The following is a 15654-nucleotide window of genomic DNA, read 5'->3' on the forward strand; positions in this document are numbered from 1 at the left end:
TTTTTCAAATTGACTGTCTCAAACGAGAGGGGCAGCCCCTTCAAAAATGCCTCTGTACTAAGTCTACTCTAAGAAAAATCATTGTGCTTAGTTCCCAGTTATTGGACGCAGTGACTGCGTGTGAATGTATGCTGTAGCCAGCTGCAATTATTGTCTTAATGCATTACAGGAGGCATCAACTTCAACTGACCTGTCAATCAAGGACAAAAAAGTATGTGGCTTTAAAGAAGTCTGGAGAAGAGACAGTTATTAGATTTTTTTAATGGAGACAGTATAATACCAGTTTTTGTGTTTTACAGCTAGAGTACATACAACAGAAAATCCCATAAAATGTAGTGAATTTTATGGAAAAGGTCCTTTGGCTGCACTGAAGTGCTTTGTTTTTATGATACCATCTGCTGCGGTGCTGGCGGGGTCGTCCAGCAGAACCAGCTCATAATTTTTAAAGAAAGAAAAACGTTAAAGTTCAAGCACCAAAAATAGATAGAGACAGCTTAAGTGTGGAAATTAGTCTTTCGTATGCATTTTTTCCTCTGTTTAGCAGCTTGCATGCTTTTCTTTAGATAAAAACAGAGCTACCATAGTTGAACCAATAAATAATCACATTGTTTACCTGCTTGTTCCAATGAAGCTGATATTGTGCTACATTTGCTCACTGCCAATGATAGCTTCCTTTGGAGAAGGCAAGCTACAGTACATTTGGATGGTATATCTAAAATATAAGAAGTTACATTTGTTGCAGAACATTTAGCAGAGTCCTTGTATTACAGTAAAAGGCATCCATTGAGCTTTCCCAAAGTTACGTAAATAATGCTTAATTAACCATGGATACTTCTAACCTGAACTGAAATGCTTTACAAAAACAACAAAGGAACCAAACCTCTGCTGCAACTTTGTATAATTTAGTACAAGAAAGTGGCATTTTAGATTGAATGTTTCGATGAGACACTGGCATCACAGTCATTATATTTTACAACACAATGTAACAACAATGTTGAAATGCTCAGCTCAGTAATTATTCAGGACAACTAGAGAATGTGAAGTGTAAAACAGAGGTAACCAGTGTAACTTTATATCATACACAAAAACAGATAACATTACTTAGAGCAGTTAAATAATCAAATATACATTCTAATAATTAACGCTGACAGTGACACAAAGAACTATCATATTGAAATATATATTAGCCCTGTGGTCACTGGGGGTTTTCTTTAAATTTAATAGAATATAATTTTAGTGCTGCTTCTCACTTCTGGATTCTTTAATGCAAACAATTAATAGTGTAAACAAATTATGTTTTAACTGGTGGTATCACAGTAGGTCTTATGTATAAAATGTTGTACTGTAGCTTAATAACAATGATATAAGTATAACATTTTGCATTAGTAAAACAGAAACATGTACCAGTATTTTTCACTTCAATAAAGATCTCAAATGAATTAATCATTAAGTTTGAATATTGTGAAAAACAGATTTCACATGACTGTGAAAGAAACACTGAAATCGTTGTTTATTATGTGGAAGGGCAGTTTGGTGCTCTAGATGTACATATTTTGGGAAATAGTGCATATGGCATATTTGGAAATCTCTGAGAATAATAATAGCTACCCAAATACAACAATCAGTATCATGTCTGCCCTTGTTATACAGTATTTTATGTTTTGTAAGAGTTGAACTTGAGAAGATATAAATACACCTTTTACACAAGCAGCTCCCACTTCTCACTTGTGTATTAGTTTTGAAGGCAGCCTTGTCCCTGGCTGCTTGAAGTAGTCACACGCATGAGTAAGACTTACAGGCAGGCGCGATCATCCATTTTTATTACTTGGCTGGGAAATCAGTGCAACAAATGATCAACTTCACCTGAAAACACTATTTATTAGGAAGTGTTTCTGAAGTGTGTCTTATGTCCTGTTTTAGCAACCTCCCTGATATAAGTACATTATCTGGGATCAGCTGCATTCACCAAAATGTTCCCAAGTAGACTCCAGGCTGAATTATAATATTGCACAGAATAGATGCATTTAATGTGAAATCTGAGATGAAAATCACTTAGCTAGCACACATTGATGCAAACTGTGAGCCACCGCCTATGCGCTAAAGATGAATCTGTTTTGGGCATAAGGGCCTACAAAGAATAGGACCAATGACCAATGACCATTCTAACACTGGGTCACCTACAGCAGTTTCTAGTAAAGTCACACACATGCTGGTACTGATGAGAGGCACTATTACACCAATACAACACTCTGTTGCTACTTCTCCTAATTATCATAGAAATATATGTATCAATTGGATGTTTGTTGGCAATGACTTTGTCTGAAAAGTATATATATTTTTTATATAATATTTTCCATGAAGTGGTAAAATGTTTCAGTTTCAACATCCGATATGTTGTTTATGTTCTATTGAGGATAAATTATGGGTTGATGAGATTTGCAAGTCATTGCATTCTGTGTGTATTTATGTTATACACATCGTCCCAACTTTTTGGGGGGAATTGGAGTGTATATTTTATAAATACTGACTTAGGGACCAAGCTTATGAATCCCTCCAAAATGAATGTATAACATTTTGGAAATGAATATGAAACATTTACTTCTGAAAAATATTTAGTGTAAGTCTCAGTTTTGTCTTAAATTAATACAGTTTTTGGTCAAGTCAGTGATGGTCATGGCGATCTACTCTGAGTGTGAGCAGTTGATGTGTGTAAATGTAAGCCATGTTTTTCAGAGTTTATATTGAGAGGATGGAACAGCTTAGGGTCTAATTTATTCACGTTTATCAAGTCTAAAAATTCACTGTGCGCTCCCAAAACATCAGTTATCCTAAATGTGTCCTTAATGATTAGCAGTCACTTGTGATATACTTATCAGAATTGTTAAACTGAAAATTAAACCTTGGGCTAGTAAACATGTTTCTGTCAATTTTCATATATAGAAACTGCAGATGATTCAACACCTAGTGGATTAATGCATTGATTTGTTCCAATAATTGATTTTCTCATCCAAATAAATACAGACTTAACACTGATGAACTACAGCAAAATTAGGAGTATTTTCTCATTTAGACATATTAATGTGATACTCAGGTCATCTAATATCTGTATATTGTCAACTGTACTGCGTATGTCACATCTCACTGATATACATATATAATTAATTTATATTTTATTTTAGCACTTTGATTATATCAATATCAATAACAATATATTTATCTCTGTGCCCCGCTGCAGCACAGTGATTGGTTCGGATCCTTAGACGGTACACTTCACTCACTCTTTACATTGTGCCTCACATGCTCAACTGCACATGTCGATGTTGCTTTCTTGCAGTGCCACTCACAAGAGTTCTTATCTTCCTTGAATCCAGACCCCAACTTAGGCCTCGTGGTTAGACAATCCTTCATACTGTCACCTCTGTCTTGCTGTTGGTGACGAAATATGGTTGTGGAGGCATATAGCGAGTGGTGTGCAGCTCCTTCTCAATGATGCAGAGTTTTTTTGGTCCATAGCTCTGTCTGAGTCCCAGTGTGTCCTTGCCTTCCCAGGATCTTAACACCCCTGGGCTGGCAGCAGTGCTGGAGCCATAGGACAGTGACTGAGGGCTGTGGCTCTTGGGGCTTTTGTACTTGTGTCCATTCTGTTTTGCAGCCAGCTGTCTTGGTGGGCTGTAAGGATTACTTGGCTCTGGCTCCATTTCCACAGCTTCCATGGGAAGACTGCCCTTGGTTGTCATCTCAATCAGTTGCCGACGGTTGCTGTAGAAGCTGTCATTAGCTTTCTCTGCTAACGAATGCACAAACAAAATAATTTTTCCCATTATACGTTATTGCATTGTGCAGAGGATGGTCAGTGTAACTTAATATGATTATCAGACATCATCAACACATTAAGTAAAATAGGAAAATACTTTACATGTACACTTTAGATGCGTAAAATACCCAAGACGTCACATAAAAAATATTCAGGAATTGTTGTTGGGTTTTCAATCCAGACAAATATTCAATATTTGTTTTTTCAATAATTAACTGCACTCAGAAAAAAAAATTGCAAAGATAAAAACTTGAGCCCAACACAACTCATGGTCTGTTATTATAAAATATTTTTTAAATTTTTGTCCTTTCGGCTTATCCCATGAGTTCAGGGTCACCACAGCGGATCATTTACCGCATCTTGATGTGGCACAGTTTTCTGACGCAACTCTCCCCATAAAATATTTTTTGAATACCTTGTAAAATTTAAATAGATAGGCCATGTTATTGGTAGTCAAAGTTCTCATTTCACTATAAATGAGACACATATTACTGAATTTAAATATAAGTGATAAGTGATGTGGACAGTAATAGAATCAAATTGTGTTTGCTAATTTAGCAGTCTATTACAGGAAGCCAGTAAATGTTTAATTCTTAATTTTCGCATTATGACTTTCTGTTGTCAGCCATTATATTAAATAGAGTAAAAGATGTAGTGTGATGACATTTTGCAGGTCAACACTTTCTGATTTCCTTTCAAGATGCAGTTTAAGACTTAAGACTTGCTTTCAAGGTTAAAGTTAGAAATAAGTCTAGGTTAGGAAAAAAGTTAGGGTTAGGAATTGATTTTTAACTTTTTAGTGAAATGTCGCCCAGATACCCTTTAATGTGGTCTCTTCATCAGGAGCAGGCTGTGTCTGTGCTCTGGTTCGCTCTTCATATATGCTTCACAGCAGTAAAACCCTCATCAGTTCAGAACAGAAGCTCCCATGTATCACCCTACAGTGTAGGTGCCTCCCATCACCACGCCCCAGCTCATTTGTGTTTTGATTGCTCCTGATTGTCTCCTGTCCCCAGTCTCATTAGCTAAGAATTGTTCTATTTTTATTTCCCCTAATGATCAGTTTGTTTGACAGCACTTCAGTGGATTAGCAGTGGAAAAGCTTCTGCTGCTCGTCTGAATCACAGCGAGAGCAAGCTAATTTATGTGATTGGACCTACTACACACTCACTGATAGACGCCACCCCATCCATGTCCAGGTCTGTCAAACACAGCATTGGTTCATGTAGAATCTATAATAAGACTCCCATTTTACTGAGCTCAATAGCATCAAATGTTGAGCTTAAAGTATTTTTACACAACACTTTGATGATGATCATTTCTCTTATTGGCTTGAATGGTTAGATTTTGTGATTTACTGTAAAATACTTATTTTTTTGACACTGCAAACATGTTTTGTGTAGTGTTGTTGATGCTAAAAACAAAAAGGTGATTAAAAAGCATTTAGCACAAAGGTGGTATATTGCTGGTATTAGGTATTTTCTTTCAACTGCTCCTTGTCTATGCAGTGACTACAGAGGTTCCAAAATTAACACAAGACGAATAACAAACAACATCACTCTTTAAATATGCTTTTAGTTCTTCTCTGTTGTAATTCGTGCACAATAGATAACCAGACAAAGTTTGTGTCACAAAGAGCTGTGATGGAGACTAATTCTGAATGGGGTCTTATTTGAAAATAAAAAGGTACATTTCTAACACTTCCAATAAATACATGATTCTAAAGTTGATTATTTTTCCGGTTTCGTGCTTCATGCTTTTAATAAATAGGACAGGCACAGCATTGAAACAGCTACTGTAATTTTTTTAACATGTTTTTTGTGTTTTGTGGCAAGCCCTGTTTAACATAAAATAAACCACATTTAAGTTTACAATGATTATATAAGAGGCTTCATAAGACATTTAAGATGAATTTTCTATCCTCTAAACTTTAAACCTGCCATTATAAATACTAAGATTGCAGAGCCTGTTGTTTTTTGTGCAGTGAATCTTGGCGCTCCTCCTAATATGATGACGAGAAACTCTAATTAAATATTATAGTTTGTAGAGGATATAATGAGCTCTGTAATTAGATCAAATGTTGAATGCTAAGTGCTTTTTCATCAGTGTGGCTCATTGTGAAAATGTCTTACCCACAGCCTTGAGCGTGCTATATTTGTTGAGATCCTTCACAGGCTTCTGTTGTTCATATGGGCTGGTTATCTGTCCCACAGCTAGGTAAGGCTGGGTAATCAAAGTTGATGTTTGAATCACATTGTTCATCTGGTTGCTATCTAAAGAACACAAAACACAAGACTTTAATGCAAAAATTCAGACACTGTTGTTAAGTGCAAAGATGTGAATTAACTCTTAGCAGCAACCAATTCTCTATACATCCTCCATTGAGCTCATATGTTCAAATGTGTATTTATTATATTGATTTCTACGTACAAAGATGGAAAAAATAAGAGATTGAAATCATAACTGGATAAACAGTCTCTTTCATTTATTGTTTTGTCATCTGCTACCATTGTTTGATTTTTGTTTTGTTATGTTATTTAAATTGGCTTAGTTCCATCACAGTGAGTGTTTTTTTTACTGTTTGCCACGATATAAATCAGCTTGATAGATGGATGTGAATATAGAATAATTGTCTCTCAAACTTGGTAGTGTTACTTTCCTTTAAGTAGGTTTTTCTAGGGACCCAGCTGGAGAGTCATGACTGCTCTTTGTAAAACTGTACTAATCCTACAGTAGACATCTGGTAAATTAAGGGGTACACAACAGATAGACTGGCCCCCTGCCTACTGGCATGACAGAGCAAACAGCTGTTCAGAGTGTCTTCTCCTCCTTTAGATTGGGGGATTTTAATGGAATGTACCAATTTACAGGCAGCAGTGTGAAGACTACATAAAAATGTAGGATGTAGGAAGCAACGTTGTTTGATACTTGATCCACTTAATCCACTGATATGTATGGTTTGATCTTTCACTTATTACTTATTTACCTAGTCTTGGTTATTTTAGAGACCATGACTCAGTCTGTTATTTGTCATGATGTAACAGATTTATTTATAGTAAACCTGGTTAAGATGAGGTTCCTGTATTAATCCACTGTGAATCCAGCATCATTAAATAGCAACAACAATTACAAACTTGTCAATTAACTCATACTTTGTAGTTGCCAGTCTTCATGGTTTAGAAACTTACAATTCAGTGGAGTCCACCAGTCCCTGGTTTAGAATGTGTCTGATTAAAAACAGATCATTCATACAGAAAATAGGTTAATTAGGCTCTTATTCCCCACTGGTCAGCAAGAAAGTTTATTACTGTGCTAATTAGTTTGGAAAGTCTCAAATTATCAATGCTGTCTAAAGAAATGATGCAGAGGACAGCTTGGGCAATCTATTCACTGTACCACACCTTGACAAGTGGGTAGTATAATGAGAAGCCTCTCTTGGTAACAAGCTCCTTGATAATCTTGTTGTATTGACAACTTGTAGTTGTTAAAACCAAAACAGAGAATATGTACAGATGACCAGTTAAATTCAGTGATAATTTTGTTTTCCTAAAACCTCATTAAATAATAATAATAAGCAAAACTAGATCAGGAATGATGGCACCTATTCTGTTTGTGGCAGAATAGTTGCTGACCACTGAATATTTGTCTTTTTACACAATGTGTCATAGCTGATGGACAGTGGCAGTGTTAAATATATACAAAAGCAAAAGTAAGGAAATCTCTCTAAAACTCAAACGATCCGTGTTTTTTTTTTGTCCGCCTGCTATCTGAGCTTGTTGACCTGTTTTACTTTCATACTACTCATTGTAAGTGGGCCATCCTAATGTGGTCTTGTTTAAGCTGATAGTCAAAATAGATCATCATCTTCCATGTAATACGGTGAATTAAGTCACTTTAAGTTTATTTGCCACAACAAGACACTATTAATGCTTGTTATCTAGTGTTCTTTGGTACATATGAATGTTAAGAAAAATAAAAACATTTATGTTTATACATAAAATTTAACCCTGTGCAGCTCTTTAGATAAACTTATTCAACCATGCAAACTATTTTCATGTCCTCATGAGTTGGGTCATGAATTATGGTCATACTTATCTGATGCTCCAGTCAAGGTAAAACAAAACAAAACACTGAAACTAAATAATTCAAACAACTATCAATAACTGCTGTTCCATATCCCAGTATTTTTAAAAGACATGGAGTTTTTTTTCTGCCTGTCTGCATCTGGAAATGTTCTCGAGAAATACAGTATGTCTACTTTCACATAAAATAGATAAGATGGGAAAGGGTTTCACTGCAGATAATCAATAAAGACTGTGTTTTTGTTAACATCCTGTGCAACTTTCAGTATGCCAAACTTAATTTAAACTGAGGTTCCGATGTGTGGAGCTGTTTGTCTCCCTCTTTAATGCTTATCTGACATTGTGTTGACTGAGTGTCAATTGTGCTCATACTGTTGTCAAAGTCCCAGCTTTTGTGTGAGCTGCTGGAAAAATGTAGGCCGCTTCTTGAGACTTATAAAGGTTAAGGTTAAGACACCTCTCTAGAACTCATCAAAGATTTAAGAGAGTATTTTGGGAGCTGTATGCCCTAAAATAAAATGGTACAAGGAGAAAGGCGCTCTTATTTACAGGCAGCCTACTTTTAAGTTACTGAGGAAAATAATCTATTCCCACCAAGTCAATATCTAACCTCAAATGCTAATTTCTTTTATCTACATAAACACTGACTTATAGTTGTGTTAAATTGTGTTGTGTTGCACTTAAATGGATGTGATCAAACATTTCTTGGTAATTCAGACATACATTATAAAGTAAAAAAGTCTTTTTGCAGTGGGCAATAATATTTTTATATTCAGATTTTTACATTTTATATTTCCTTGGGAATGTATACATTTTATGTTCACGATAACTTACTTTATATACAGATTCTAAATCAATGTTATTGGTGTCAATTTAACTTACAAAAAAGTGAAATTAAAACAAGTCATATGTCTCTACTCAAATATTTAAAGCTGGTAGCTGTTAAAGCAGTTTGTAATTATAGTAGCTCCTTATACACAATATATGGCAGGTAGAAAATAGAGCCAGAGGTAGACTCTACATTTGGTAGCAGCTGTCAGAGGTAATGCAGCTGAAATACATTTCTATCTGGCACTGAGGAAACAGACTGTCATGCTCCAGTGGAGTGCTGGCAGTGAGCGGAGACTTTGTTCTCTATGGCTGACTGCCTGGAGTAAAAAGAGGCCACACTTCACACTTACCCCATGCATGCACATGGCCAGCAGAACATGAACATGATAGTACCCGCTGCCAAGGAATCCAGCTCACAGAATCTGTATTACTGATGTCTTAAGGAGGATGAGAGCTCAATGCCCAGTGTGACAGATTTTTATTATCTCTGACCGGCAACAGAAGAAGAGCATGGGCTCCCTCTAGAGCATTTCAATCACTGCATTGCTCCATTATCTGTAATATACAGTGACTACAGCTGGGGAGGACATGGACAAGAAAGACCTACGTGACAGAAATATCCACTCACCCCTTATAACCTTGCAAGTGTCGCTGTCAAGAAAACAATCATCCATGTGCTGTTGCCAACTCAATTACAGACTATCCCCCATGCATTCCTGTAAGACTGTGCCCTGGATTTTACTGCCCAAGGTCACAAAATAAAAAGAAAGATGCACTCACTAATGCACTTACAAACTAATAATAATAACTGAAATGTGCAATATGTGTATTTTTTTCTTAAAGGCACATAAACTTTTAGTACTGCATGGTACAGTGGTGTTATTTTATCTCTTATCATTGACAGTTGTGTCTCGTTTACTCGTTTATGCAGGAAAAGGGGATTTGAAATCAGGTCACAAGTGTGTTCAACAGTTTTTGCAATGTGAATGTGCTCACAACATGTTAGCACAGGTACTTATGTAATACTGCTTCATACAGTCAATGGGGATATTGGGGAGTAGCAAGATACAAATTTGCAGTGACAACCATGTAAAAAGACCACATTTAGCAACAAGTTCAAGAGCACTTGTAGACTGTCAGTGTGGCTGTCCTGTCTTTAACAGCGTTGTCTGATTATGTTCAGAGTTCTTTAGCCAATTAAGGCTTTGCCTGAATTCTTAGTGTTTGAGAGCATTTCAGGGTTTTAAATTGTGTAAGAAATTTACCAAAATGCCATCCCTTAGTTTTGCATCTAAACGTTGTGACAGTGGCATAGGTAATGGATGGATTAATTTAAATGTAATTGTGAAAAATTACAAAAACAGCAATAGTAACCTAATGAAATCACTGGAAGGTTTGTGTAAGTAAAGCCAGGCTTTGTATGATGTGATCATTTCAAATAAATCTATCATCTACGTGAACTGTAGGCAGGTTTTCATTCCAACCACAGATTACACCTGGTATTTTTCACTCACTAGCCTACTTACTGGCCTACTCCAAATCAGTCAGTGAATTCACCTGCTGTACTCTTTAATTGTAATGGAAATATTTAAAATTCTGAATGATGTTATTGATTCCTTGGTTTCTAACTCCTACTGTTAAGGATGTGAACTGTAAACAATTCACTAAATATACAACCACTGAATATGAAATGATAAGAAATCTTTAAAACTGATGTTTAGCTAAAACTGGTTTTCAGATGTTAAGAAGATTACCATGTAAATGCTTCTTGACTGTGTCTGTAAAACCTTTTTTAATATGAATTTCCAATTCCATAATAGCATAATTATTCAGCTTGCAGTGAGAGAGAAAGATGGTGGGAGGGAAAAGGAGAGACCTTTATTGACTGTAGCTGTGAAGACAGTAAGCAGGTTAACATTATTAAGAACTCTTTAGTCTGTGTGTTTCGGTGTGGGTGTGTGTAGGTGTTGGTGCTGATAAATGAGTGAAAGAGAGTGTGATATAATGTGTGAGGCTCTTACATACAATTGGCTAAGAAAGAGAGCTCAAGGTTGTTGGTGATAATTAGTGTGTATGTTAAGTGATTGCTGAGGGCAGGACTAATTGCCTCAGTCAGCCACTTCTGCTTCCACTGCTAATTTAGGATAGAAAAATCTCGGAATTTATGAGTGCCTGTTACAACTGGTTGTGATGGTGTCATTGAGGCTGCAGTGCAGGGGCAGGTTGTGGTCAGCTAAAGGAGCTGTCAGCAGCATTAATGAACAGATATAGTGTCTAGACGTGGCTTTTTGACACATTGCTCTGTCATGTGAAGTGTGTGTAGGTGTGTAGCTTGCTGTGTGCTGCTGCCGTCACGCTACTTACGGAGGCTGTTAACCGTGACTCTGGTTTGTATGTTCTCATAGGGCTGGCCAAGGCCAATGTTGTCCGTGTGTTCTGTGGCAGGGTGGCGGATCACATGTGCAAGAGCCCTGAAAACATGAAGAAAAATCTCAGAGGCTCAGCAGTGCACCCAGGTTTTACAAACAAGTCCTCCTAAATGATAAATTATATCATTTGTCAGCATTTTTTATCTGCCCTGTTTATGAAACTAATTTTGCCGTAAAACAATGGGCTTAATGCTGTAGGCAGAAAACCTATTTCATATAGTGGAACTGAAAAGACACTGTTTCTGGTGTAAAGGCCATATGTTTCTGCAAGAGTCCATGATTTAAAGGGGTATTCTAACAATTAGTTTACTTTCATTAATTATGCAAACTCCCAAGAATGGTTCATTATCTCCTAAACATCCTCATCTTTCATAATCCGCATCTAAAATTTGTGATGTAACTGGAGCACCCTGGTAGCTGGTAGGTTATAGCTCACATCACATAACTACAGTTTCACGGGTTGGAGTCATGCTGGGGACCTTTTCCAGCTCCTGTCCAGCTCATCACTTAATACTACCAAACAAAGATAAAAAATGTCCAAAAAAAACTCTAATTTGGTGTAACTTTGACGACACTATGTAATGACACAAAGTTCCACTTAGAGTCACAGTAGACATTATACAATGGCCAATACATCCTCTCAAAATTGCTTCTCAGGTGTTCGAATAGCTTTGGTATCAACCCCCCCACCTAACCCCTTATACATACTGTACACACCTTTCCAATGTCAGATTTACATCCTAATTGCAGTGGAGGTGAATAAGAGTTACAGTTGAACTTCATCCTGCACGCTCTAATTTGTCTTTTTGAAATAGCTATTTCTGTCCTTTTCGTGTGAACATCTGAGTACAACACTATGAATGACTCCCTGGAGAGACTGCCTGAAAATGTGCGGCATTATTCCCTTATTTAAACAATATTGCATCTCGCCCCTCTCTTTGTCAGCCCGCTTCTCAAACTGCCTTGCAGAGTCTGTTCAGAACATCTCTACACTCTAAAAAACACCCTGATTAAAAGTTCAGCACTGACTACACTTAGCATTACTCTTAAGCATGGTAAAGTCTCGTACCTCTAACTACACAACACATTGAAATGATGTTGAAGTATTTTTTTTTCAATTCATAGTAAAACAGCTGTAATTCATGGTTTTCTGAAATTTGTTTGAAAATAAACTCATGGCAAATAAACGTGCGGAACACGTTCCGCTATGGCGGCCCTTGAAGGGACATGCTGAAAGCCATTGATCTTTTTTTTTTTTTTTAGAGACTACCCTAGACCATAGAAAAGCTGTATTGTTTGCACTGAGGAGACACTGTTTGGTCTATTTTGTTTATTGACAGATTTTTTTGCCCAAAATCTGTTTTCCAGGCCCCAGGAGAGGAATACATCCTTTGTAACAAATTCTACACGTTTGATTCTGACAGGCATGTTTGCACAAAGCAGTTTGGGTACAGTTTGTACATGTTCACACACATTTTAAACGCAAAATTAAGCAGTTGTAGTTGTACATGTTGCTGATTTGGAGAAAAAAATCATTTTTGTGAATGTGAGTGGGAATGTTTGTCTGTCTGTGTGGGTCTCTGTGTTGGCCCTGACACAGACTGGTGACCTGTCCAGGGTGTTGTATGACAACAGGAACACACTCCAACCCCCACGATTCTGAACATATCACATACACTATAAGCAAGTCCATTTAACTTAACAGCACTGCTTGGATATTTGGACCCAATGTGTATAACTGTTTACCACTATCACTGTCAGTAGTCTGACAACTAAAGTCATAAGACAACCCATTTTACATCATAAGACATTTTTGTCTCTGTCAACATGTCCATGTGACTGTTGTGCAGGCAGGATATGTAACTCAGAACTACTAAGCAGGCCGAGGTTGTGAGGATGTGGTACCACTGAATCCTACTATTCTCTGACATTCTAGTTAAAAATCACCTACTTGAAATACTGCTGAACGTTTTTCATAACAAAGTTTTATTTAGACTCGCAAAGCAACCTGTTGCTACATGGTTTTGATTGAATGCCTACGTCCTGCAGTTATTTATCACAGGACCCAATACAGAATGATAAGCATTTAAATGTTTTTACAAACCAAGTGTGTAATAATAGCGATAATAAATGAACATTAACACTGGCAAAATTAAAACCTACCTTGACATATTCTCTCCTTCAGGACGGTGCGTCTTTTCCAAACCAAGCTTGGTGAAAATTCCGATTAGTGCCATAATGGCCACGACCCCGCATATAACATATACAATAAGGTTTGTTTTATCCTTGGCTGCGTCCAGTGACACGTCCACTTTAGGCGGAGGTCTACCTGTCATCATCCATGGTGGGGTGTCGTAGTTCTTACAGGTGGTCTGGTCCAGCCGTGAGCTTTTAAACGCGCAGCAGAACCTAAAGCCACAGGTGCCGCAGCAGTACAGGTAGCTGCCCGTCCTGCACACGAACGGCGGGTCCCACTGGCCCATCACGTCGTAGTAGCCGCGGCACTTGTCCTCAATGTGCGGGGTTTCTGTGAGTCCACTCTCACCTTCCTTTGAGTCGTTGAACCCGGTAACTATCATGAAGTCATCGACGCTCTGACCCAGATCGCCCTCCGCGTCGCACACCGTAACTTTCACCAGAAAGTAACCGAGCAACAGCTCAGTCCCCCGCATCGTTGCTCACTTTTTACTCCGCTCTTGTCGCGCTGACAGGCTCTCAAAAGCCGAGCAGCATTTATCGAAGAGACGAGACACAGCCATGCGTAAAGGTAACGAGGCCGTCTCCAACTTTAATGCGTAAAATCACAGCGCTTCTCTGCACCCTTCTTTGGTGGAAAATATCGGTTAGAGTTCAAGGATGAATTCAGGTTCCTTGCAGAGGACACTCTACTACAGTAAATAGTTGGAGAGTGGCGGCATCAGTAAATCGGTGCCTCTGGCCATGCTGGAGTGTGTCAGACACCTCTGAGGCTGCTTCGTTCTGCAGAGCTACGCACAGATACACACAGACAGAGAGACAGAGAGAGGGGGGGGGGAGAGCAACAGTAGAAGAGACCCTAATATCTGAATTTGGGTGGGGGGAGTAAGGACTGTGTGTGTGTGTGTGTGTGTGTGTGTGTGTGTGTGTGTGTGTGTGTGTGTTAAAGCCACCTATTATCGTGTGGAGACTTTAAATAGTCTCTAAAAATACAACCTGTGATCCAAATCACCTAAACACAGGTATTTGAAACACACCCAGCTGACATAAACAGTAATTTAAATCTTCTTCCAAATCTTTAAATATGTGTAAAACATGACTTCATTTGCAAGCGCGGTGGTTGAGTGCATCACTGAGGACGGCTGCAGCCTTTCTGTGTGGAGTTTGCATGTTTCTCCCCTTTTCTCTGGGTACAACGGTTTTTCACAGTCCAAAAACATGCATGTTAAGTAGATTGTCCGTAGGTGTGAACTCGAGTGTAGATGGTGGTCTGTGTAGTCTCTCTGTGTTGGCCCTGAGATAGACCTGTCCAGGGTGTACCCCACCTCTCGCCCAATGACAGCTGGGATAGGCTCATCCTAAAGAGTTACGTTTTTAAAACAAGCTGTACTCGAATGGGAATTTTAATCTGTGTACATATGGATAACTGACCTGTAATTGTATATTAGAATGTTTTATCTTTTAATGCATGTTTATTTTTAGAGAAACCATTTTATCTAAAATTGTGATTTGTAAAAATAGGCTTATCATCAGCCACTTAAGAAGTTTCAGTAATTTCTGTTTGATGTAGAATGATCTTTGCCATGCGAGGCTACTTTTATTTACAACAGGCTGTCAGGGGAGGTTTTGCTTGTCTCGTCTTTGTGCATCTTTTAGTTCCCTATAAATAGTACACACAGTCTCAAAGGATGAAACTTCAGAGTTCAATTAAAATGAAATCACTACAGCTTTATTAGGACACAAACACACACGCACAAACACACATACATCAGTGAGAATGAGGACTCTGATAGTGGAGATCCTGTCAGAGTCCTCATTCTCACTTATAGCTGGGTGGGCTCAACAACAGTCTATGGCACAGAAGGCCTCCTCTTTGCACTGAAGTACTGAGTAGACAGCTACTGCAAAATAATCTGCCAAATATGCAAAATAAATGTAAAATAAATAAATAAAAAAAATAATTTAAAACACAAAACTATATATATGGATTAAGGTTATATAGGTTTATATATATTTCTTGAAATGTTTTGCATGGGCAACCCCTGAAAGGGAACAGTTGAAAGGAAGAGATTGTTTGTTTGTTTGTTTGTTTGTTTGTTTTCCACCTGGACAATAAACTGGACTGGTCAGTCAATGCAGCATCACTCTACAGGAAAACACAGAGCACGCTGTGTTTTCTAAGGAGCCTACAGTCCATCACCATCTGCAGCACCATGCTGTGGATGTTTTATGAGTCTGTGATAGCCAGCTCCATTTTCTATGCTGTGGTTTGCTGGGGCAGCAATATGAAGGTGGCAGACAG

General features: G+C 37.9%; 1 protein-coding gene across 2 annotated transcripts; it reads right to left on the reverse strand.

The window, feature by feature from the left end:
- Window positions 1-243: 243 nt before the first annotated feature.
- Window positions 244-14153, reverse strand: shisa9b (shisa family member 9b). Of its 2 annotated transcripts, XM_067478301.1 has the most exons (4): window positions 13320-14152; window positions 11092-11198; window positions 5947-6087; window positions 244-3787 (listed from the first exon to the last, which is right to left on the reverse strand). In XM_067478301.1, exons 1-4 carry the CDS (start codon window positions 13826-13828, stop codon window positions 3405-3407), a joined length of 1140 nt encoding a protein of 379 aa, XP_067334402.1. In that variant the 5' UTR covers window positions 13829-14152; the 3' UTR covers window positions 244-3404. The 2 variants fall into 2 exon arrangements, with proteins under 2 accessions (XP_067334402.1, XP_067334403.1); XM_067478302.1 differs by lacking the exon at window positions 5947-6087 and having other exon boundaries at window positions 13320-14153.
- Between the last annotated feature and the right edge of the window lie 1501 nt (window positions 14154-15654).

The sequence above is a fragment of the Channa argus genome, chromosome 15, assembly GCF_033026475.1.
Source record: "Channa argus isolate prfri chromosome 15, Channa argus male v1.0, whole genome shotgun sequence".
Taxonomy (NCBI): Eukaryota; Metazoa; Chordata; class Actinopteri; order Anabantiformes; family Channidae; genus Channa; species Channa argus.